The 23,269-nt window shown below is 37.6% G+C and overlaps 1 protein-coding gene across 2 annotated transcripts in view; it reads right to left on the bottom strand.

The window, feature by feature from the left end:
- Positions 1-1,541: 1,541 nt before the first annotated feature.
- The window catches only part of LOC121317227 (isthmin-1-like), a 30,093-nt gene continuing 8,365 nt past the window's right edge, over positions 1,542-23,269 (bottom strand). Inside the window, exons 3-8 of one of the 2 annotated variants that reach the window (XM_041252929.1) lie at positions 14,819-15,058; positions 10,863-11,124; positions 7,742-7,885; positions 5,067-5,156; positions 4,332-4,759; positions 1,542-3,033 (exon numbers count right to left, since the gene is read on the bottom strand). In XM_041252929.1, the coding sequence (XP_041108863.1) occupies positions 2,899-3,033; positions 4,332-4,759; positions 5,067-5,156; positions 7,742-7,885; positions 10,863-11,124; positions 14,819-15,058 (1,299 nt within the window). In that variant the 3' untranslated portion in view covers positions 1,542-2,898. Of the gene's footprint in view, positions 3,034-3,073; positions 4,760-5,066; positions 5,157-7,741; positions 7,886-10,862; positions 11,125-14,818; positions 15,059-23,269 lie in introns of those variants that run through there. The other variant, XM_041252930.1, reaches the window with a different exon arrangement.

Below are 23,269 nucleotides of genomic sequence, written 5' to 3'. Positions count from 1 at the left end.
TTTTTAGCAGCTGAGGCAGCAACTGTACAGTCTTACTACGACATCACCGTGCCGAACTACAATTCCCAGAAGACTCTGCAAAGTTCACAAAAGCGTCACTTACCAGGAACTCAGACACACAATGCAGTCAGAGCGGGGTTGACCACAGAGTCAACTCACCAGCCACGTAAAAGGACGCAGCTGTCATGCATTTGTACTGGAGAACTATTCATGGTAAAAGATGAAAAGTGCAGTTGGTGGCTGCGTTCGCCTTACTCCTAAAAAGTCTGCCCCTGACGTCACGGTCTGTGTAGACGGAGCTACGACAGCTTTGGGAGGTTTCCCAGCACAGTTGACTGAGCAAACATGGATATCGACTTGACTGATTTTCTGATTGCAGGAGACTATTTTTATTCCCCCACTGTTTCAATACAGCTCCATCATAACTAGACTGGTAAATGCAATAAGTAAAACCTCCATGCAATAAAGGCGTGTTTCCATTAGCATTTTTTTTGTAGTTGGGCTGCATATCAATTTTTTTTTTCACTTGTTGCAGAGTGATATTCAATTGAAATAAATTCATTAGGCCCTAATCTATGGATTTCACATGACTGGGAATACAGATATGCATCTGTTGGTCACAGACACCTTAAAAAAAAGGTAGGGGCATGGATCAGAAAATCAGTCAGGATGTGGTGTGACCATTTGCCTCATGCAGCGCGACACATCTCCTTCGTATATGTGTTGATCATACTGTTGTACACGTTGATTCAGAGCATCCCAAACATGCTCAATGGGTGACATGTCTGGTGAGTATGCAGGCCATGGAAGAACTGAGACATTTTCGGCTTCCAGGAATTGTGTACAGATCCTTGCGACATGGGGCTGTGCATTATCATACTGAAACATGAGGTGATGGCAGCGGATGAATGGCACGACAATGGGCCTAAGGATCTCGTCACGGTATCTCTGTGTATTCAAATTGCCATCGATAAAATGCAATTGTGTTCATTGTCCGTAGCTTATGTCTGCCCATACCATAACCCCACTGCCACCATGGGGCACTTTGTTCACAACATTGACATCAGCAAACCGCTCGCCCACACGATGCCATACATGCTGTCTGCCATCTGCCCGGTCGAGTTGAAACCAGGATTCATCCGTGAAGAGCACACTTCTCCAGCGTGCCAGTGGCCATCGAAGGTGAGCATTTGCCCACTGAAGTCGGTTACGAAGCTGGCGTGGTTACACGTGGTCTGCGGTTGCGAGGCCATTTGGACAAACTGCCAAATTCTCTAAAACGACGTTGGAGGCGGCTTATGGTAGAGAAATGAACATTCAACAGCACATTTTAGAGTGGCCTTTTATTGTTCCCAGCACACGGTGCACCTGTGTAATGATCATGCTGTTTAATAAGCTTCTTGATATGCCACACCTGTCAGGTGGATGGATTATCTTGGCAAAGGAGAAATGCTCACTAACAGGGATGTAAACAAATTTGTGCACAAAATGAGAGAAATAAGCTTTTTGATCATATGGAGAATTTCTGGGATCTTTTATTTCAGCTCATGAAACATGGAACCAACATTTTACATGTTGCGTTTATATTTTTTTTCAGTGTGTGTGATTACTCCTCCACAGGACATCTGGGATTGGGGACTGATACAAGGACATGACGTGTTTGGATTTTTTTTTTTAATGTGTATTTTGTACAGATTTGTTTTTTAAAATAAAGAGTTTAACTTTATATTGTTGTCTTTGCTTCTCTGCCTTGTTGTATCCCTGGTCAGTTTGCTTTTGTTGTTTGAAATTAAAATAAAGATGTGAATGCACAATTAAATAATAATAATAAAAACTAAGTGCCCAGCAAGTACAAAAAAGGGAATAAAGATGTGAATGCACAATTAAATAATAATAATAAAAACTAAGTGCCCAGCAAGTACATAAAAGGGAATTATCTGACTACAGAGTCTTCCACTCTCAAGAGCTCAGTGTGTATTGCAATTAGCCGATATCCACAGTTGTTGTCAAAAGTATCCCAATGTATGCTTCACATTAAATGGTGATTTCTGGTTTCTTTGAAGAGATATTTATTCAGGGCTCCAAGAGCACAACACAAACAAAGCATTACATAACAAACAAACTGAACTGACAGTTATTTGTTATATTAGAAAAAAAGATGAATAGGGGGATTTTAGGAATGTACCATCTACATATATTTACTGTAAAAAAATACTTGTGTTTATAGGAATGTACTATATACATGTATTCAACATTAATTTTAGGGTGTTACACTTCCATCAATTAGGGTTTGTAAACTTTGAATGACCACTGTATACGCACACACACACACATGCACGGTATAAATCTGTTCTCCAGCAGCTTACAGGATTAAATATTTAGGTGCCCTGTCAAACGGGCAAACGAACTGTGATGATTCCCCTCCTAGTGGCTCCCGTAACGCTAACATCAGCATAAGATACGTTACTTCCTCTCTACTACAGTGCTTGCTCTTTAGTTGACAGGTAAGGCATTCTTCTTTTAACTGCATGGTTGCAGGTTCGCATCCTGGTCCTGCGGTTCCATGTAATTCAATGGAGTGTAAAACCCAGGCATTACAGAATGTGGCGGCGCCGGACAAAACACACCAAAGGCATTTTGTGGACAAAATAATGGTAACAGCACAGTTTATTTCTTCCTTGAGAAATGGGATGGGGGGCTGGTAGTAAAACCTGGAATGCAACTGCTTAGCAATTGTGCAATACAAGTCTTACTCACACTGCTAGGTCATATCAAAACCTGATTACTGAGGGGGGCGGGAGGAGTTCCTGGTAAGTGATGCATTTGTGAACTTCCCAGAGTCTTCTGGGATTTGAAGTGTAGTTCGGCATGGTGATGTCGTAGCGCTGTTATGGGCAGTCACTGTAATGGTCGGCGCTGTAATGTCCATCGCAGTGATGTCGTAGCGCTGTTTGGGCAGTTGCTGTAATGACCAGCGCAGTAATGGCCCCCATGGTCTTGGACTTGACAATGGCATCCTTCACACTTAACCCTCTGAAAAAAAAAAATATGAAAAAAACAAGGACAGTTCAAATTGAATTTATATTTTTATTTATACGTTCATTTTCCAGAGAGGATGTACAGGCATCCCTTTTGCTTATATCAACTAGTGACCAACAAATGCAGACCACATAAAAACACCTGGTGTGTGGGCTGCAGCTACAAAATAATAAATACTTTACAAAAATAATGCAGACTTTTTTCCCCCTTTTTCTTATACATCAATAAAAATCTTCAGGACCAAAACAAGCCTTAAAAACAATAGGACTCTTTAGCATATTCTTAGTATTGGGTACATGCTAAATAAACAAGGAGGAGGGGGACCTGAACATTGTAACCATGCAAATATGGGAAACAAATTCAAGCTCTTAAAATATCAAAAGTGCCACTTCCTCTGTTTATGGTTTGAGTCCCTGTAAATTATTCCCATCCACAGAAATACTTTGAGTGCTGCGGTTGGACTCTGCACCCAGTCCCTTTTGTTGAAAATGAGATTAAACGCATTTTTGCTTCCCTTTGATTGCCTGTGTTTGAAAGAACAGGAGACTTTAAAGCATATTGCACTTGCCTCAGTCCTTTTTGCAAGTGAAACACCAGTCCAGTGCCAAGTCACTAGTGGTTTTGCGTCGTTTGTCTTTTTCCATTTTTGTCGACCCATAATTGTTCCAAAATATACATTTTACTTAACAAACGGAACCAAGAACTGTCATCAGAAAATATCTTCTTGTATTTTTTCCCCCCTGTGTGGAACAGAAATTACTGTCCATTCTCTTTGAAGCCCGATACTGAATGACAGACCAGACAAAAAGACAATTTTGCTAAACAGTATCTCAACAGTTTTAGATTGAAAAGGTGTCGCTAAATTTGCGATATTAGAAAATGAAGAACCCAACTGTACTTTGTTACTGTCACAAAACTATCGTTTGTACTTCAGCTGGAATTGAAATTATACAGGATAAATGTATGGCAGTCCATTGTGTCCCTCAGAGTTTCTGGCACCAGGCACAACTTAGCCTGAGTTTGAGGGAGATAAATTAAGGTCAGTTCTAATTACATTGTACTCTTCACACAAACCTTTAACAACAAGTATAGTGGAAATAAAGTGGTTGAACCCTGTTTCAGAAACTTTCTTCAAAACGGATGTAAAGATCAGGGGTGGTGGGATTTGGGTAATAGGATATGAGGATAGATTACCAATACCATTAGAATTCCCTGGCTTCTTGGACCTGTTTATAGTAGTCCTCCTCTAATGGGTTTTCAACACATTTCTGTCCGTTATTTGGGGGCCTGACCTCGTTATATCGGCTCCAGTCGCCTTTACAGATAATCCATGGCAAGATGTCTACTTTGTAATGCAGGTCAGCTGAAAACTCAGTGCTGATGAGGTTGGGAGCACCAGCCCCTTTGCCTCTGGTGATGAGCTTCATGCTGTCGTCATAGCAACAGTGCTGGGCAGCCAGGGTTGTGCTCTCCAAGGTCAGCATGGACCGGATGCAGTAGCGCGCCGTGGGCTTGTAGATCTCCAGCTTCTCCTTGGGGCCACTGGCGTCCTTCCAGCGGAAATGTTTGCTTATGCCATGGTCGTAGATGTCGGCGGTGCTGTAGGCCACCTCAGTGGGGTAGGTGCAAGGGCAGCTGGGAAGGTCACTTGACACTTTGAGCATATACTTCTTCAGGAATTTGCTTTTACAGTTCATCCATCTCTCACAGCTGTCAGTGTCTGGAAAGCATTACAGGATAATAAAATATTTTATAGGTTATATAATACATGGAAATGGATCATCATGTGCTTTCCTCATCCATGAACATTTATCAGCAGTAGCTATTAATGTTAGTACAGCAATGTTGGAAAATCTGGCTTTTATTCTTCAGGTTTCAGTACCAACTTTCAAAGTCTTTTTAAAAACGAAATGTTCTATATTTAAGATAGCAAACTAGATTTATTCGTCACATATTAAAAACCAGTAGTTTCATTCCATATACCAGCATCAGTGTAAATTTTACATTTAAACATAATGATTTCTTACCAACTCCAAACAGCTCAGTAGCATTGAAGTCGTCAGTTCCTGCTAGTAGACTTACTTCGGTAGCTGCAGTCCTGAAAGTATCTTCAATTCCTATATACCAAAATAAATAAATAAATGTATACAATAAAACTGTAATAACTTTTTTCAACGGCACTTTCAAACCTACAAAACATACTGTAGGCATTATATTAAAGTCAATAATAATAATAATAATAATAATAATAATAATAACAACAATACATGACTGGCAGTTTATTAACTCATTAAATATAACGTAATACAAGAAAGAATGGCAACCTGAAACAAAATATTTCAAAAAATAATTGTAATTAATAACGGGAATTTTAAAATATTTTGTTTCAGGTTGCCATTGTTTCTTATGTTATGTTTCATTTAATAAATGACTAATTATTAAATGAAATGTGTTACATAAAATAGCAATTTGAAAAATGTAATTTCTTAGCCTGCCTCGCTGACCAAACTAAAATGAGTCAACAATAACAGATACATATGCGCTGTCCATTTTAGGACATCCTATTCAGTGGTCTGAATACTGTCAGTGTAGCTGCTGATTGGTGCTTGCGTTTTTACCTTTCTTCAGCATTTAATAGGTATACTGTAAGCATTTTAAAAAATACTTTAAAAGCTTTGATGTGCAATTTCATTATTTGAATTTGGATTTATCGTAAGGCAAATCTCAGCATACGGCATCAGATGTAACTGTTTTTTTGTTTGTTTCTAAACAGTTTTGATGGTTTTTTAAATTTAATTTAATTTTGTTACGTGAAGCGCTTTGAGATGTCTTACGCAAAAAATGCTATAAAAATAAATTCATTGATAATCCTTTCATTAATTTTTTGATTTAATAAAGTGTGACTGTGAAGGGACTGCAATAACAAAATTATGTCTTCATATTGTCTTATTATATTATGAATTCTTTAAAAAAAAAAAAGTTTTTATACATCAACATGTAACTGTACTATGGGGTACATGGGAGGAGCTTGCTTTTTCTTCACAAAGACACAAATGTCTACTTTCTAATGCTTTTCTTCAGAAAATGCTAGATTGTTTTCTGTTACACAAAAAAACAAACAAAAAAACAATTATGTCTAATGCCGAATACTGAGAAGATTTGCATTACAAATTTAAATCCAAACAAATTCAAATAATGAAATTGCACATTGTAACCTTTAAAGTATTTTTTAAAACGCTTACAGTACACATATTAAAGGTAAAAACACATGCACTAATCAGCAGCTACACTGCCATCTTTTTCATCCAAAAGTTTTTTTGCTGTTGTCTGACTGGGCAATTCAAAACGACTCCATCCAACCCCTCACTCTTTCCCAAAAAAAAAATAAAAAAATCTAGAACTGATGCCTGATAATTGACTCGAACAGGGGTGATGACTGAGAATGTCCTAAAATGGACAATGCATTCATACAAGTGAAACTCCCAGTAAAACAGTACAATACTTTTGAGTGGCTCACTTATAAATACTTATTTGTATCAAACTCCATGAACTTTCAGTTTCGAGGGTGATTGATCTGTCATGGACTGACTCTATATTTTATATAATTTAATATCCACTGCTTAATGAAACGACATTAATAAGGTTATTGATAAATGTGTAAATAAAATTTAAATAGTTTGTATTTATGAACTGACAGTATTGAAACACTCGCTCACCACCTTTCTCCAACAAGTATTTATAATGAAGCTCTGAGACTACACTACGCTCCCTATATGTTTTTGTTTGTGACGCAGTTTTGTATGCATTACAGGAGCTTTAACAAGAGAGCGGGTCTCAAGGTTCCCTTGGACTACAGATCCCAGAGTGAGAGCAGCTTCAGTGGTGGCCTGACGCGAACCACTGGAATCAAAAGTGCTCGAATGTGGAAGTAGCTTTTATGATGAGTGACTATAAAGAAGACGTGAAGTACACAGACAGCAATTTAAATAGACATGGGGCTGTACTCGCAAAACTAACTATTTATAGTTATTTATAGTCTGTTTTTAGAAATAAAATCATGTCTGATACTGTTCTGGACTATTGCCGTTTCACTACCAACAATATAGAACAGTTTTATAAATATCAATGTAATTTTATTTAAAAAAAAAAAAAAAACACTTTGAAAAAACATTCTATAAAATTATTCCTGAGTTAATTTTGTGAATAGAGCACATGAATGACCATGAGACTACAAAAAAACTTATTACACTCAATCTTTATGTTACTGGTATAAATTAAATAAAAAAGATTATTAATTATCAATATGCTTGATTATAGCAGGTGAACACATATTACAAGCAAGGCCAATTTATGTTGTACACAATTCCCACCTCCTTATTCCTGGTTAAACAGCACAAGACAGCTTTATTAGTTAAGAGCCACCCTACACCTCCTCAAACTCATTTAATAACATATTTACAAACTTAACAGAATTAACTTTTATTATTTAAACGTATAGTTTTACTAAGAAGGGTCTTATGAAGAACATCTTGGACAATACAGGATAGACTTTTGCAGTTTGCAGCAGACTAGCAAGACTTCCATGCACTGCTAGAGCAAGTGTAGGTATGGGATTAGAACTTTAGAGAGCAGTTGGACAGTAAATATTACAATAATGGGTAACGTTAGGGGGTAAATAAAACACAACACTGCCTTTACTAACCAGGACAACTGGGCATATCACATGTGCGAGACTCGGTAGCTGTGCAAGCGTAACCGCAGGACCTTGTGCGCTTCTGGTTACCATTTCCACAGGTGACACTGCAGAGGGACCAGGGGCTCCAGTCCCCTTCCCCATCAATGTAATCTGTGGAGCAGAAAAAGAGAAAACCCAATTAACCAGGAGAAAAACGGTCAACAGGCTAGTCTATTGCCTGAATCTAATGCCAGCACCCGAGCATTAGCAAACCTTTCTAAATGGCTTCCACACGTGGGGCTGTACAGACTCAGAGCACTGTTTGCACATTTTCTCCTTCCACCCCCTCTAAGCCTCTCTCCCCCCTGACATGTGCAGCTGGGAATCTCAGGTTATGAAGGGCAAGGTTTTATTAGCGGCTTCTTCCCCACTAAACTAGAAAACATTTCCTCATAAATAAAAGGCTGTGCATTAGTGCAATACATGGTTCTGTCTATTTTAACAGTGCAGGGGGGCTCTTCTTAAATGCTGGGCTGTAAAGTAAATTACAGTGCATACATAATTGCGTGAGTGAGTAATATTTAGAGAAGCTGTCTTGTTAAAATGTTTGATCAGTTATAACCAGCCAGGGCTATACTTGTATTTTAAAGACCTGCAGCTTTACTGTCAGCTTGTGACCTGTGCTCTATAAGGTACCACCGTTAGCTCAGTCAGTGAAGCCATTTCTTCAGCCACATTCAATTCTTGCTGCCATGTTTAGTAATAAAATATTCAGGCTCTTGTCTCAATGAGATAGGCCACTAGAATAAATTCCTTAAATGTTGTAGGTTTGTCAACCTTAAACGCAGCGTTCAAAAATGAGAATTAAAACCAAATGCAATATAACACCGGTATTTATGGCAGCCTGTGACAAGATGAATCCGTACTACAATTTTAAGTACCCTTGGAACACTGAGTATATTGCGGCTCTTTTCATTAACATATTTTCTCTTAGTACATACGACAAAATGTATACTTTGAGAACTGTCACAACGAAAATGCAAATTGCGGTATGTTTGCGCTGGTATCCCGTCAATTTGTCACCCACTTTTCATCACCAACAATTTATCATGGACAATAACTCATCGATTAAGGCCACAATATATCATAAAAGCTGTGCTAAAAACAAATAGAGCTAAATCATAAATAACAGATACAGTACGTATTCACTTACAAATTACATAAATGAAAAACATAATGTATTAACTTTTACTAGTTCGGGATCACCCAACTAACAAACAAACAAGCAAAAAAACAAAACAAAACAAAAATAACAAGTTTGCTTTTCATATCTTTATTTTAACACTAGAAGCGCTGCAATTTCGAACTACCTACAAGCGCTGCACCGGTCATTTTCACCTGTAGCATTTTAAACAGCTGTGATATGATAATGTACCCTCCATGATGAATTGTCGCTGGTGATGAACTGTAACTGGTGATGAACTGCTGGTGATGAATTGTTTGTGATGAATTATTGGTGATAAACGGTCATAGACCCGTTTGCGCTGCAACTGGCCCATCTTAGTACATCTACACCTTAATTTGTATTCCATAACTTGTTTTTTAAAAATAAACTGCACATTTCTATTGTGAATTTCTGCCTTGAAAGCGGCAACTCATAAATAGAGTGCAGAGGTCAAGCTGAAGAAGTGTTTTTTCTGGGCGGAGTTTCTTGAAACTAAGGAATTGAGGCTGGGGTCAGATTAGAGGGGAGTTTGAGGATAAAATTGAACTTTTCTTATTTCTGTTTTGCTGTGTGTGAGTCCAGTGAGTGTTTTCAGATCGATGTCCAGTTACAGACATTTCCCTTGATGCCAGCTGCATTCTGAAAGTAAGGGCACTGCTGTACTTCTTAAGGAGAGTTGCGAGAGACTGGCTTTGTTGCTTAGTTTAGGCAACATTTTGCTCAGGGAATGTATTCCCATCGGTTCATGGGAGTACTGTCAGTAGGGACTATGGTTCAGGATATGCAACAGCAGAGGAGCTCCAAGTGGGTGCTGGTGAAAGGCCGTTACATCGGGAGGGCATTTTGACACATTTTTTTAAAGCTCTGCTCCGGGCAACTGTGGTCTCAGTGTTAAAGCTGGAGACTGAATACTGGTTGCCAGTTGAATTTCTTGCACTGGCATAAAATTCCCTCAAAAATGTTGTTGTGGTTTTCTGGACTTATTTCCTTAATGTCCATATTTTTATCTTTAAATAAATGAACAGCCATTTTGTTGTCTTTTTACCATTTTTTTTGCTGTGCCCCATGTAATCTTATGTGTAGCACTTACTTTTTTTCTTTGCTTTGGATTACTGTCTTCTAGGAAAGTTGGTGCTATACCAGTTCTCTGGAGTTTCATCCCCAAATATATTAACGGAAACAGGTGGAATATCACGCATTTTGTGGCATGGGTTTTATAGCTAATAAACAAAATGGCAGTTTGTCTTTTGTCACAGAATTTTTATAATGTTGTATAATGATTTATACAGTGTGAAGCGGCTCAATAGTTTATAAGATATATATACGCACGGTCATGTGATGCTGTATAACCAGTCAGAGGTTGTTATTTTTATAAGCCGTATATATATATATATATATATATATATATATATATATATATATATAATATATATATATATATATATATAATAAATTGTGGGACTACTAGGTAATACAGGTTTCTGGCATTCATTTTGAGGTTTTTGACAAAAACCACATTATGTACTATTTTTATACTTAAAAATAAAACTTAGGCCCTCATTTAGTTAATTTTTTAATGATCATGAACTGACACTTGAGAATAGGAATATGGCTTTACTGGTCATTTAATCGAAAGACTGTAAGAAATGAGGCTACAACACTATGTAACACTAACACTATATAACACATATAACACTATGTTTATACTAAAGAAACTAGATTAAAACAAAGTTGAGGCACTATTTCATATCTGGTGGAGAAATATCAAGACAAAAGTCCAGACCATGCTGAGTGGAGCAGGCATGTGTGTGACACAAAGAAAGCTGTGTTACAGGTTTAGTTTCCCTAGCTATGTTTCAATACCACCTTATCTTATTCTCTTCCCTGTGTTTGCATCTCTGATGATCTGCATTGTAAACATACCATGCTCGGACTGCCCCTTGGCCTCAAAGCTTCTTTGGTTGTGTTCACCACGCCGGTCCCAGCCCCCCACTGGTTTCAGGAAGTTGCTCTCTTCCGTGTTGGCGTCATAGTTGTAGTCCTGCTGACTGTCAGTGTGGCGGGCGGAGGTGGCCGATCTCTGCCACCAGTTCCTCCAGTCTGGCGAGGGCCAGCTGGGCTTGTTCTCCTTCTGCAGTGCCTTCTCGGGCTCTGCATCCAGTCCATCCACCACCTCGATTGTCACCTGCAAAGCAGACAAGACTTTTTATTATAGCTGAAATAGCTTCTCCCAACCCTTTTACCTTTGGAATCACCTATTTATAACCCCTCCAGACAATATAACCCCACACAAAATGCATACAGTCACTAACCTCTACTGAATATCGTGCAGATTGATTGCATTGTATTGTTGGTGGTTTGGTCTTTCCTAGAATAACAAAGCTCTCTAAGTTTATATTTTAATTATGGCACCACTAATCCTTTAGCAGCTTTTTAAAAGTAACCAACAGCAACTGTGATAAAGATAACTGCGATTTCTTTTTAGCATTCACTGTTTGTTATTTGGTACTTTTTGAAATCCACTAGAACGATAGTGGCATCATAATAACGATTTAACAGTGAACTATTTCAAATATGGCTGGAGGTTAGATGTATAATTAAAACACTTATTCTAAAAGAACATTTATAATACAGCTGTTCTAGAATGCTGCAGAGAGCCCTTTTCTGAAAAACCCTGCAATTGCCATTTTAATATCACAGTATTGCAAATGCTCCTCTTTCATCTACGAATATCAAACAAACTGGATTAGTGACAGACGGTCTTTGTAGATCATTAGACAGTAGAAGGTAGTTAGTATGCAGCAGCCACAAAGAGACATAATTTTAACCACTGTTTAGTCTTCCCTTGTCTCAATACAATTCTATTATAAATGAGACACTGAATTACAGCTAGCTGCTGTAGTCAGGCTCTTGTCAAACATGTGTCTCCCATATGAAGCTTTATATATGTGTATATAAACCAGTGGTCATAAGATTAGTCCTCTCCACCTTAACATCTAGTTCAAAGCGAATGTGTTTGACACTCATACAGGCTGGATGAGATCTAGATCAAAGATGTTCCATTCTGCCATAAAAAAAAGTTTTTTACTCAAAGTCTTGTTTTCGCATGCAGAAGAGGCAAAACCTATACAAAGTATTAAGTAAGGGATAAACAACAACACATATTGAATCAGTTGTTTATTCTACTTAGAACATTCCTTCCTAATTTATACGTGTTCGATAATGAGTCAATCGATTTTTTTTTTGGTTGCTCTTTTGTTACACTTAGTTCGAACACTGTCTCTCACGTTGTGGGAAATGTGCCCCAAGTTCCTCAGAGTTTGAAATCCTATTTACACAGACAAAATGTGTCTGTTGAAAGTGAAGATTATAGTAGAACATGAATGTGGCATTAGAAAAACAAAAAAGCAAAAAAAAAAAAAAACAAAGGAATGTGAACCAGCAATTTAAAGTAAAGTTATTGATCTGTTTTAAGTTCGGCAAAACGATGAACTAAATATCATTGCCAGTGATCGGTTTTCGAGAAATGCTCAGGCAAAATGCAAGTGGTCCATAAGCTTGTTTGAACAATGGTTAAATGAAAGAAATGCAAAAGCAGAGTTTACATCTAACATAAGTGTAATTGATGGAGGTTTACTAAGAGATGATGAAATTGCTGTTGCTCCTGAACCCGTCCAGAAGAAATGTGAAATAAAAATCAGAAAGGACTGTGTTTATGTGGAAGTGAATTTGTAATTATGAAAACCTTTTTTTACATTATGTTAATGTATAATTGCATTACTTTTAGCAAATAATATGAAATGCTAAACTTAAAACTGCAAGCCCCTTCCAAGTCTTACTTTATATACTAATAGTAAATACTATACATTAATTGTTGAAATGTTTGTTGCATAATAAAATGGTATTTGCTTTTCTGTTGAATTGTTCTGATTGTGGTTTCACTGACGAAAATTAAAAATGTTAAGCACATAATGGGTCCCTAATAGGGAGAACATCTCTTCCCAATAGAATGATATTTACAGCAAACTATATTAAGGCAACACTTTTAAATTGGTTCCTGTTTGTGCTCAGTGTCAGTTTAATACAATTAAGCATAGAGGTCATCATCCAGAATACAGGCTGTATCCTTTATATGAATTCATAAGATGTGAGGTACTGACATGCAACCATATTTCATAAACAAATAAAATATACAGCTAATTAGGTAAAACTAGATAACATTTAGAAAATTAGTTTTGTAATTGCAAGAGCTTGACATATGGTATAAATTCTTAAAAGAAAGCTGTAATAGTACTGTAATAATAACTTTCATCGCTTACATGGAATGTACTAGCGTTTGGCATCAGGAGCTCTTTGCATTTAAAAAAGCACCACCAATAAATGAGGAGTAACAAGTGCAGCCAAGCCTTGGGCTTCACCCTCACTGGTAACAGCTGCGTGGCGTGCTTAGGTAGCCGCAGCCACAGCACAGTAAAAGAAAGCCCCTCTGTTGCTCTGTCCTCCTTTCTGAGCATCACTCTCTACAGATGACTGCAGAAGTATGGAAATATCTAATATCTACAATCTGAGGAGCACAAAGCAAACCAGATTTTTTTTTTTTGGCAGGTAGGAGATATCCTGTACTACACAAAATCAAATCCAAAAGAGGCCTGGGGCCATGTGACAGAAATACAATGATTCTTGATTGTAAATCTCCCTCCAGACTTATGAGGGTGCTAAGCAGCAAGAACAGAGTTTCGTGGATGGGCTGGTCTGACAGTTTTTTCCCAGGGTTCAAGGGAAGTTGGCCAGCCTGGAAGGGGGCGAGACTCCGTTGCAATAATGCATTGACCTGGAAGGGAAACAACGTGGCAGCCGCAGACTGGAGAGGCGGTTGCACTCGTTTACCAAGTGTGACAGCATAAAAGGGGACAGAGAATCGTAATCTGTTCCTTCGCATTGGTTTGTTGTGGATATAACTGAGGACTGAAAGAAAGTAACCAGAAACTGTATCACGAGTGTTGTGTTTTGTTTGTTTGTAACTGTCTCGTCTTGTCTTGTCTTGTACGTTACTAGACAGCTAACATAGTTCCAGAGCTGTTGCAAGAGCCAGCACTAAACTGGACAGCGCTTCACCATTGTCACAAATCTAAACTTGTATCACCCAACACGAGCACTACTGCACACACCTAGGACTGGTGACCGTGTTTATATTATTGTGGGGAAGATATTGTTTATTATTTGAGACTGTCATTTCTGGTGTTATTTACCTTGTGCTGTACACATTGGTGTGTATTGTCAGGGAATTATTCTTTGGTTGCCAGACCTGAAAAACTCCCAATAAAACATTTCCAAACTGGATTACAATGATCTCTGTCTGCTTCTTTCATGCTCCTGCACCTGCTCTCGCTCAGTCACTTTGTCACAGGCCTTTATTAAGCTGATGGCCTGTGGAATAAAGTTTCAAGGACCAGTGACAAAACAGTAATCAACAAAAGGACTTTGATGTACTGGGTCCAGTGAAAAAATAAAATAGAATTGGAACCGGTCTTAAAACACGTAGCCGCATTTAACATCATATTTCCATTTGTACCTGGAAAACGTTCTGCAAAGCTTACTAATTTTCCAATATCAAACTTAGGCTGGCACTGTTCCATCTACAGTGTACAATTCTGCAATTACACAAATGCTGCCGATTCTTCATCTTTAGTCATTTGCAGACCTCCAACATTTCCCTAACAGTATTAGAATGATCAGTCCGAGATTTGATACCTGCCTATTGATTACCTACACTGCCAGGTATTGTAGAAACCTGAAGTACAGAGTGCAATACATTATTCAACAGATATCTAGATCACACAAACAAGAAAAGCACATTTCTTCCTTGGAATTTTTATTACTTGAATATTTGGGTTCTGTCCATTTATGTCTGTTTTGGACAGGTCAGGGAAGTTGTGGAGGTCTAGTACGAAGGATCCAGGTCCGTCTCTCTGTACAGAAGTGCCCCCATTGTCCGGCTGTGAGCTGTGCTTCGGAAATGGTCTGTGTGCAGCCTGGTGCTTGTGAAAAGTCCGCCGTTCCCCAGGAGAACCAAGGGTAGACTTCGAAGACAATGCTGCACGCTCGTCATTTAGATTGTTCTATTACAAAAAAAGATTTAAGAAAAACAACCATGTTATTATCACATCCTTACAGCATATATATATATATATATATATATATATATATATATATATATATATATATATATATATATATATTAATATTTTAATAATACATTTTCTAAAAGAATACAAAAAAGGAAAAATGTCTTTAAATTGAGCAGGCACAAATAACTAGTCAGTTATCCCCTGTTCTTGTGTGGTAGCTATCAACCTTATCATTTTTTGAGGGGTTACAGAACACAGAGCCCAAGATCAAAGCAGCTATATATCGTACTACTGTGGTAGCAGCCACAGACAAAGTGTCAAGTTGGTTTAGAGCTGTGCCTCAACTTACACTGCTCCACCCTCGTAAAAAGCCAAGAAAGCCAAGGTATAGTATCCCCGACTGTGGTTAGATTCGTGGGTGGATTCTGGATATGCCCATGTGGACTGGCTTGGCTTAGCTTCAATCACTGGAAGGCCATATGGACCCAGTATTGTATGTTACAGTACACAGAGATCATGGCATTAAAGCACAGTGTCTGACCTGTCTTTGATCTTTATACCCAAGTATGCACTAATATACCAAATAAAAACAAAGAAACCTAATAGCAACACAGCATGATGTTACTGACTGAATAATATCTACAAAGAACTGTTTGTAACACTTGCATCTGTAAACAACTGTTACAGGCTGCCATGCCTAAATCCCTAACATGTAGCAGGACTGCCCTTAAAGTATTGGGTGTTACTAGCCAAAGCAAAATAAAGTGAAATGTTGCAATATTTATGTCTGGAGGGCCAACAACCACAAAAAGTGTTTCTGATTTGGGCTGTAATTATGAAAGGAAAGTAAACAGGATATGGCATACTGAGGGAATAAACAGGGACTCGCCACCTTATATTACTGTACACGGTGCCAGCAGGAAACATTTTGCAAACATAATTGCTGTAAGACTTCAGATTCCCATGTGATGCCACTTCTTAATTCTGACCCCTGACCTCCACAACCAAACTGGTGTCACTATCCTGCACTTAAAACTAAAGTCACAAAATAACTTCATGTTTACAAAAATGTGTTTTCCATACATCTCTCAAGATTAATTTGGTGAAAAAAACACCCTAGAAAAATGCTACAGTATATATATAGTGCACCAAGTAAACAACTAGAAAATAGCTGCGTATCATTATATTTGAACGTTAATGTCACATGAGAGACCAACAACTTGGTGGTTAAGAAGCACAAAATTGTATTACTTATTTGGTTGTAGTTTTGTAAAATGACCAGGTTGTTAATTTTTTGCTTATATACTTAGTAATATTATACATTTGTTTACCACCTGTTATAAAATCGAACAAGTTACTAGATTTGATATTATGAGTGTGTTATTTTAAAAATAATTTTCACATATGTATCTAAATATTTATTTTATGTAAAATATTACAGCAATTACTGTTTCAGACATGTTCTTTCGTGCTTCCTGTTGCTGTTAGAGTCTTACGTTAATTTTCTAGTCTTCAGTTGTTGATTCTTTATTGTTTATTATTTTACCAGGTATGCAATCTGGTTCATGCTGCTTATTTACATTCCCCCCTCTCACACACTTTTCAAATGGCATATAGTATAAAACAAGCACATACAGATACCTACAGACAAATACTGTCAGACACAATTTCCTACTTTTGATAAACTGATCCCACAAATGTACAGCAATTAATTACAGCTGGATGGTGGAGTCACATGAAGTAAACCATCACCCAACCACAGATTTCATTTTTGAAACACCGTCAGATTAAAATGCCTATACCTGTGGCTGCCTTCATTTACATGTGACCTCTCTAAAATGTTGGTTTAGTTTTACTTTTAGAAAAAAAAGACGACATCTTCATAACACAATGGTTTTATCCTGGTTTTAGCAGGCTGGTTTTAAACAGCTTTGAATTACCGTTGGCTCCTAGGCTGCAACCTTAGCCTTTGCAACGCATGTTTGATCTTTTCATGCTTAGTTTTAACTCCTCTTTCACACACTCCATCCCTTGAAAAAACACAAACAGCACGGTTCACTTTCATGTTTAAGGACCGACACTCTCTCTAAACATCAGTTTCATCTACTGCCAGATATTATGGGCTCTTTAGAAGCTGGAGTTGGTAATATTTTAACTTACAAATACTTTTCCATTCATTTTAACACAGCTGTATTGGTCACATGTAGTGCATTTCAAGATTTAAAGTGCTCCCAGGTTAAAATTGTGTTTTTATTGGACCAATTTAGCGTGACACAAACTGCACACTCCATTATATGTACATAAACTTTGAGAGGACAACCTCAAGTTTGTCCAAGAATTTGGAAGAACTAAGGCAGACAAACACAACAAAACCAAAATGCAAGTGGTGGGACATATATTAGGTGACTATAAAAAAAGGTTTGTGCCAATGGCAGCATGCTAGACCCCAACTTGTTTCTCCAGATCATTTTATCAATGGATAGGAGCTCTGTTGTCATAGTAGTAGTACCCAGCTCCCGGAAAAAAATAAGGCATGGTTGGCAAACCTGCACAATACACTGGTATAACTGCATGAAACTTTGTGTTTAATTGAGGCCTTACAGGACAACCTATGTCTTCTGGTGATGCCACCTCAACCTCTGGTTGGAAGGTAAATAGCTTCACATTCTGGCATGCCCAGATGGAAGACCATGTGAGGTGGTGTGTCCAGGTGTGACCAAGATGGCATAGCTTCAGGCGGGGACTGCAGTTGTCCATTTATCGCAGCCCCCTGTGAAGCCATGGCCATTAGCCTTTAAGCTGCATTGCTTCAGAAGCTTCCTTATCATGTTTAGTGACCAGACCCGTTAATAATAATCAATCAGTCTGTATTCCATCCAGGTGCAAAAACTGCAGGGATCACAAACTCTCCCACTCTCCTCCCATCCGTCAAATCTTAAGACAGGTTGAGCAGTCTGAACTTGCTCAGATCTTGACATGACCTCCTAATAAAAGAAATCTGGATCAGCATGCTTTGCTTCTGAATTTTGGGGGCCACAACAGGTGATGATTAAGCCTCCAGCCTCTTCAGTTGAAGTGGTTTAGGGAATTCACATCATATGCTAATCAACCATGAAAACATACTCCGCTCTTGCGTCATTATGACTGACCTATGCATTCCAGATAGTCGGCTTTTTACCAACGGACAGCTGACTAATCACTCTCCACCTCCCGGCAACTGGCCCCAGCAAACTATCTTAAAATGTCTACTTGTATTTGCTAATTAATGAAGAGGCACTGTAGGCATGTATGTTGATGCAGAGACCTGTCACTTTGCAGTATTTCAGTATCCACACATTAGGCTTGATTAAAGCTGCATCCACTCTGAACAGGACGACGTGAGCGAAGTCAATCCACACCAGACACGACTTGGAAATGATCCAAAAGACTTGAAATAAATACATGACCCCGCCCATGCATTCCTATTGGACATACGTATTAGTAGTAGTCTGATTTGAAGTCCGGTACATCTCGAGATGTCAGAAGACAGCTGGACAACAGTAGTATAGTTGAACTGATATTTTCAACCAAATTATTTTATTGTTATATATTTGTATATACAACTTACTGCAATCTCAATTGTGTTTCTTTACAAATTGTTTCTTTGATCATTTTTGTTTATTAAGTATTTTAAAGTGCAAAATTATGTTGTTGTATCTTCATTATTATTATTATTATTATTATTATTATTATTATTATTATTATTATTATTATTATTATTATGTGCAGGTCATCACTTACCTTTACTATTATTTACTTTTAATTTAATTTTTCCTTTTAAAACAGTCCGGTGAACTTGACAGAAAATGCTTTATAAATATGGCTCAATCTTCAATACTGTGTATGAGCTTGGTAATGTTGGGATGCGTCACATAGAAAACAAATGTGTTGCTGGTTTTGTTTTACAACGTATAGAATAGTAGGACCTCGATTAATATTCACAAGTTCAAGTTGAATGCAGGACCTTTTTTGTGTCATTTTTAAAACCCAGCAAAAAAGTGTACAATTTTCACTTAAATGCTGGATATGTAGACTGCGTGTATGATCTGGTTTAATCTTGCCTATTAGTACATATATTTTTATGTAACTTGCGTAAAATTGGAAAGAAAATATCTCGGTGGTGGCTAAATGCACCACCTGCAAGCCACTGAGACATCGTCTTTCTTCTGGATGTCTTTGTAGTCGTTCAATTTGCAATCATAAAATAATGGATACTGCTGCGCCTGATAAATTAACTATTTGTTGTCCATGATTAACTTGTTTTGAGGCATGTGTTTGGTGTGTGTCAAGGGTCTTACCTTGCAGCTGATTGGCCAGTTTCATTCCGTTGCAACGGAAAAAAAATAAATAAATAAATAAATAAAAAAATTGGAAACAGGTTCTGTTTTAGCGATGCGAAATTTTCTCAAAGCGATGTCACTGGTGTGGCTACTCCCATTTGACTGCTGTGACTTCTAAATTATTCACTCACGTCCAGTGTGGAAACGGCTTAAGCTGAAATTTATTTCCAGTCTTTTGGATCGTTTCCAAGTCGAGTCTGGTGTGAACTGACATTTGGCGACTTCACTCCTGTCCAGTGTGGATGCGGCTTTAAAGGGAAGGAAAACGACGGGACTTTGTGCATTAAAATGATTCAGCGCGTGCTAAAGATAACATTCCCCACTAAAACACCCATGTATTTATCATATAACACAATAAAAATACTTTTTAAACTACGACAACCGGCACTTAAATGTTGCTGTGTTCCGCCGTATTGACAGTTTATCTGTGACGTCACTGGTTGGAGCGCTGGACTGGTTGGTTTGTAAACAAAGATGGCAAATCTAACAGAGCACTGGAAGTGACAGTTCTTTAGCATAATTTGAAGAGTTGGAATCTATCTGTAAAAACTTTCCAGGGCCGTATGAATTTGAGCTAATCATAGAACACCAACTAGGAAGGGTTCAGATTCCTGGGAATCTGATCCAGATAGTGAGAGAGATCCGGTCCTGACAAAACAGCACACAATTTCTGGTGCAGCTGCTGTGACTGCACAGTAAGACCCGTGAGAAATGGGTTTGTTGTTTTGAAATACACAGAATTCCCGAAAAATTATCAGCTATAGGTCAAGCTGATTGTTACTCCATCACGCAAAATACCAGTTAAAAAATTGTGTGCTTGGATAGAGAGGTCCTGGATACTGCACTGCTGCTTTTTACAGACACTCGAGCCGACTCTGTGACCTATCGCCAGCAGGTAGCCTGTGTTTGCATTTATGTGTTTCATAAGTCTCGTACACATTACATTATTACTATCAGAACTATTTAGAAATATGAAGTTTGATCTAGGAGTCAGTCCACTATGACTTTTTTTTAATTATTATTATTATTTTTTTTTAAACATGCAGCAATAGGTACAGTATGATTGGATTTGAGTATTTTCATGAACATTTTAACTTTTAATGCTCATGATAAAAATATGACTTTGTTTGTTATGATGCTCTTACCTCTCAGCCTATATAAACTTCAGTGAGATTAAACTAGCCTTGTGTTATATGCTTCTTGTGTAAATAAAGGCTGGGAATAATTTTGAGTAAGATTTATAGAGTGAATGCTTAATACTGTATTTCCTTTTTTTTCTAAATAGCTTTGTTGAAATATGTTTGCATTTCTTATCTTAATTCAACGATTTTGGAAATTAAAAAAGAAAATAAGTAAATGTAGATAACCAGTAGCAAAAATAGCTCCAGGTCTAGTCTAGAATGTTTCTATTTCCTACCGGAGCATCATAACTTAGTCAGCAAAATATGAAGATTTTGTAAACCTGATAAAACTTTACCACTTTACCAAAATGTTCTGTTTAAGGTCACCTAGAAAGAGGAAAGGTTGGTAAGAATTATGGACCTCAAATTGATAGCAGAAACCAATACAAAAACGTGAGTGCTGGTCTGCCAACAGACGACTATTCCTAATTAGCATTTCTAACAAAACATCCTAATTATGGAAGACCAAAGGTGAATTGTGATTTTACCGTTCAGCACGTTTCACTGCACATCACAGGAAGTGCCTTAAAAACATGAATGAAATGTTCTTTTCTGTTTGCTAAGGTTAGTGAAAGGAGCTTGACTTGATTTTCAATTTGAAACGACTCAGGGCCATTCCAATAGGACTATGAGCAGGAAATGAACACCACACACAAGGACCATGGCAGTTGATTTTCAATTTAAAACGACATTCCAATAAGACTATGAGCAGGAAATGAACATCACACACAAGGACCATGGCTGTTGATTTTCAATTTCAAACGACTCAGGGGCATTCCAATAGGACTATGAACAGGAAATGAACACCACAAACAAAGACCATGGCAGTTGATTTGATTTTCAATTTGAAACAACATTCCAATAGGACTACGAGCAGGAAATGAAAACTACACACAAGGACCATGGCAGTTGATTTTCAATTTGAAACAACATTCCAATAGGACTATGAGCAGGAAATGAAAACCACACAGAAGGACCATGGCAGTTGATTTTCAATTTGAAACGACATTCCAATAGGACTATGAGCAGGAAATGAAAACCACACACAAGGACCATGGCAGTTGATTTTCAATTTGAAACAACATTCCAATAGGATTATGAGCAGGAAATAAACACCACACACGAGGTCCATAGCTGTTGATTAGAACTGGACACCAATGTGGAAGGAAAATGATAATCTCCCTTTTTTCCTTTGCGCATCTTCTGATGTTTACACCAAATGTATTTTCTTGGTTTGCTTCGAGGATTTCTTCTTTTGTACCATCTGACAAAATCCTAAAGAGGTTGCTGATAAATCTGAAGACGTCTCATTTTCTACCGGATATGAAGCTCTTTCCAAGCAAAACAAGGTTATGTCACACATATCAAGAGCAACTAGTTGATATTACAAGGGAAAAAAAAGAAAAAACGCCATGTATACTGTATATTCTGTGAAAGCATGCCATTGAGATTCTTAAAGTGAGGTTTTATTGTTTTTTTACAATCCAAAACCCTGTAGATATGACTTAACCAATAGCAACTCTACAGTATGGCCTATTAAAGTAAATATAAAATGTAACACATTGCACTGTCTATATTAAATAAATCAAACAACACATTCTCTGCAGGCTAGTTTCATCAAAACCAAGCAACTGTTTTGGTATAATGGCTTATATTTTAATGATCTAAACAGTGTCAGAATTTAATAGGACCACTATAAAAATATATATAAATCCAACATTACAGATCTCATTCCACTGTGCTAGGTGAAGATAATGGTGAGATAGATATAGCCTCTATAAGACCAAAATAATCAGTTGTTAGTTTCCCTGCAATCTCACTACCAAGTTTCTTTACTGGATGAGCACCTAAAGAGTAAGAGTGCATATATCTAGAGATGCATATAGCCACATACTACTGCATCGACATACCAATATGAAAAAAAAAATACAAAACTATTCTAGATAACTGACAAGATATTACAACAGCCCTCATTTTAAGGATATATGCATACTGGCCCCAATTAGCACGACAAGGCTTTGATGACTTGATGTCTTCCACTGTGTTTTGAACAGCAGCGGTCTTTGTTTGGATTCCCAATGTGAAAGCACCATTGTAAATCAAATTCATTATGCTTTTCAGAGTCCCTTGGGTGGATAGTAAAAATCTAGATTGTAGTTATACATTACTCTGTGTGACACACACTTAGTACATTCCAGGCATATTTTGCACTGCCTAGTACAGCATACAACTATTTTCAGTGACTAAACGAATTGCAGATTAGCGGAGTAATCATTTTCCCTGATCTCTTAAATCCTCAAGTATTACTACTAAGCGTGATTGTTTGATATCACTTGCTACACTATAAGATAAACTTTAGCTAATTTCTCAAGAGTGAAACATGGATATAAAAAAGGGAAAATTTGAAAACATAGTTGATCTTTGTATAATCTCTGCACAACAATCTGTTCATAAAAATACCTCAGGGCTAACTACAGCACCTAAGGGTTATATTGGGTATGATATACGTATAGCAGTCAGGCTTTGAGGCTGCAATATAAGAGTGTCAGTCTGGATCTGGGAGTGGAATATTATCGTATCTAATTTAGTGAAAGCCTACTTTGGAGATTTGCAATTTAGTTTTTCAACTTCAGAATTCAGCA

Source organism: Polyodon spathula, chromosome 6 (genome assembly GCF_017654505.1).
Source record: "Polyodon spathula isolate WHYD16114869_AA chromosome 6, ASM1765450v1, whole genome shotgun sequence".
NCBI classification, from domain to species: Eukaryota; Metazoa; Chordata; class Actinopteri; order Acipenseriformes; family Polyodontidae; genus Polyodon; species Polyodon spathula.
The sequence above is the reverse complement of the archived record's forward strand: the minus strand, read 5'-3'. Positions and strand labels throughout refer to the sequence as shown.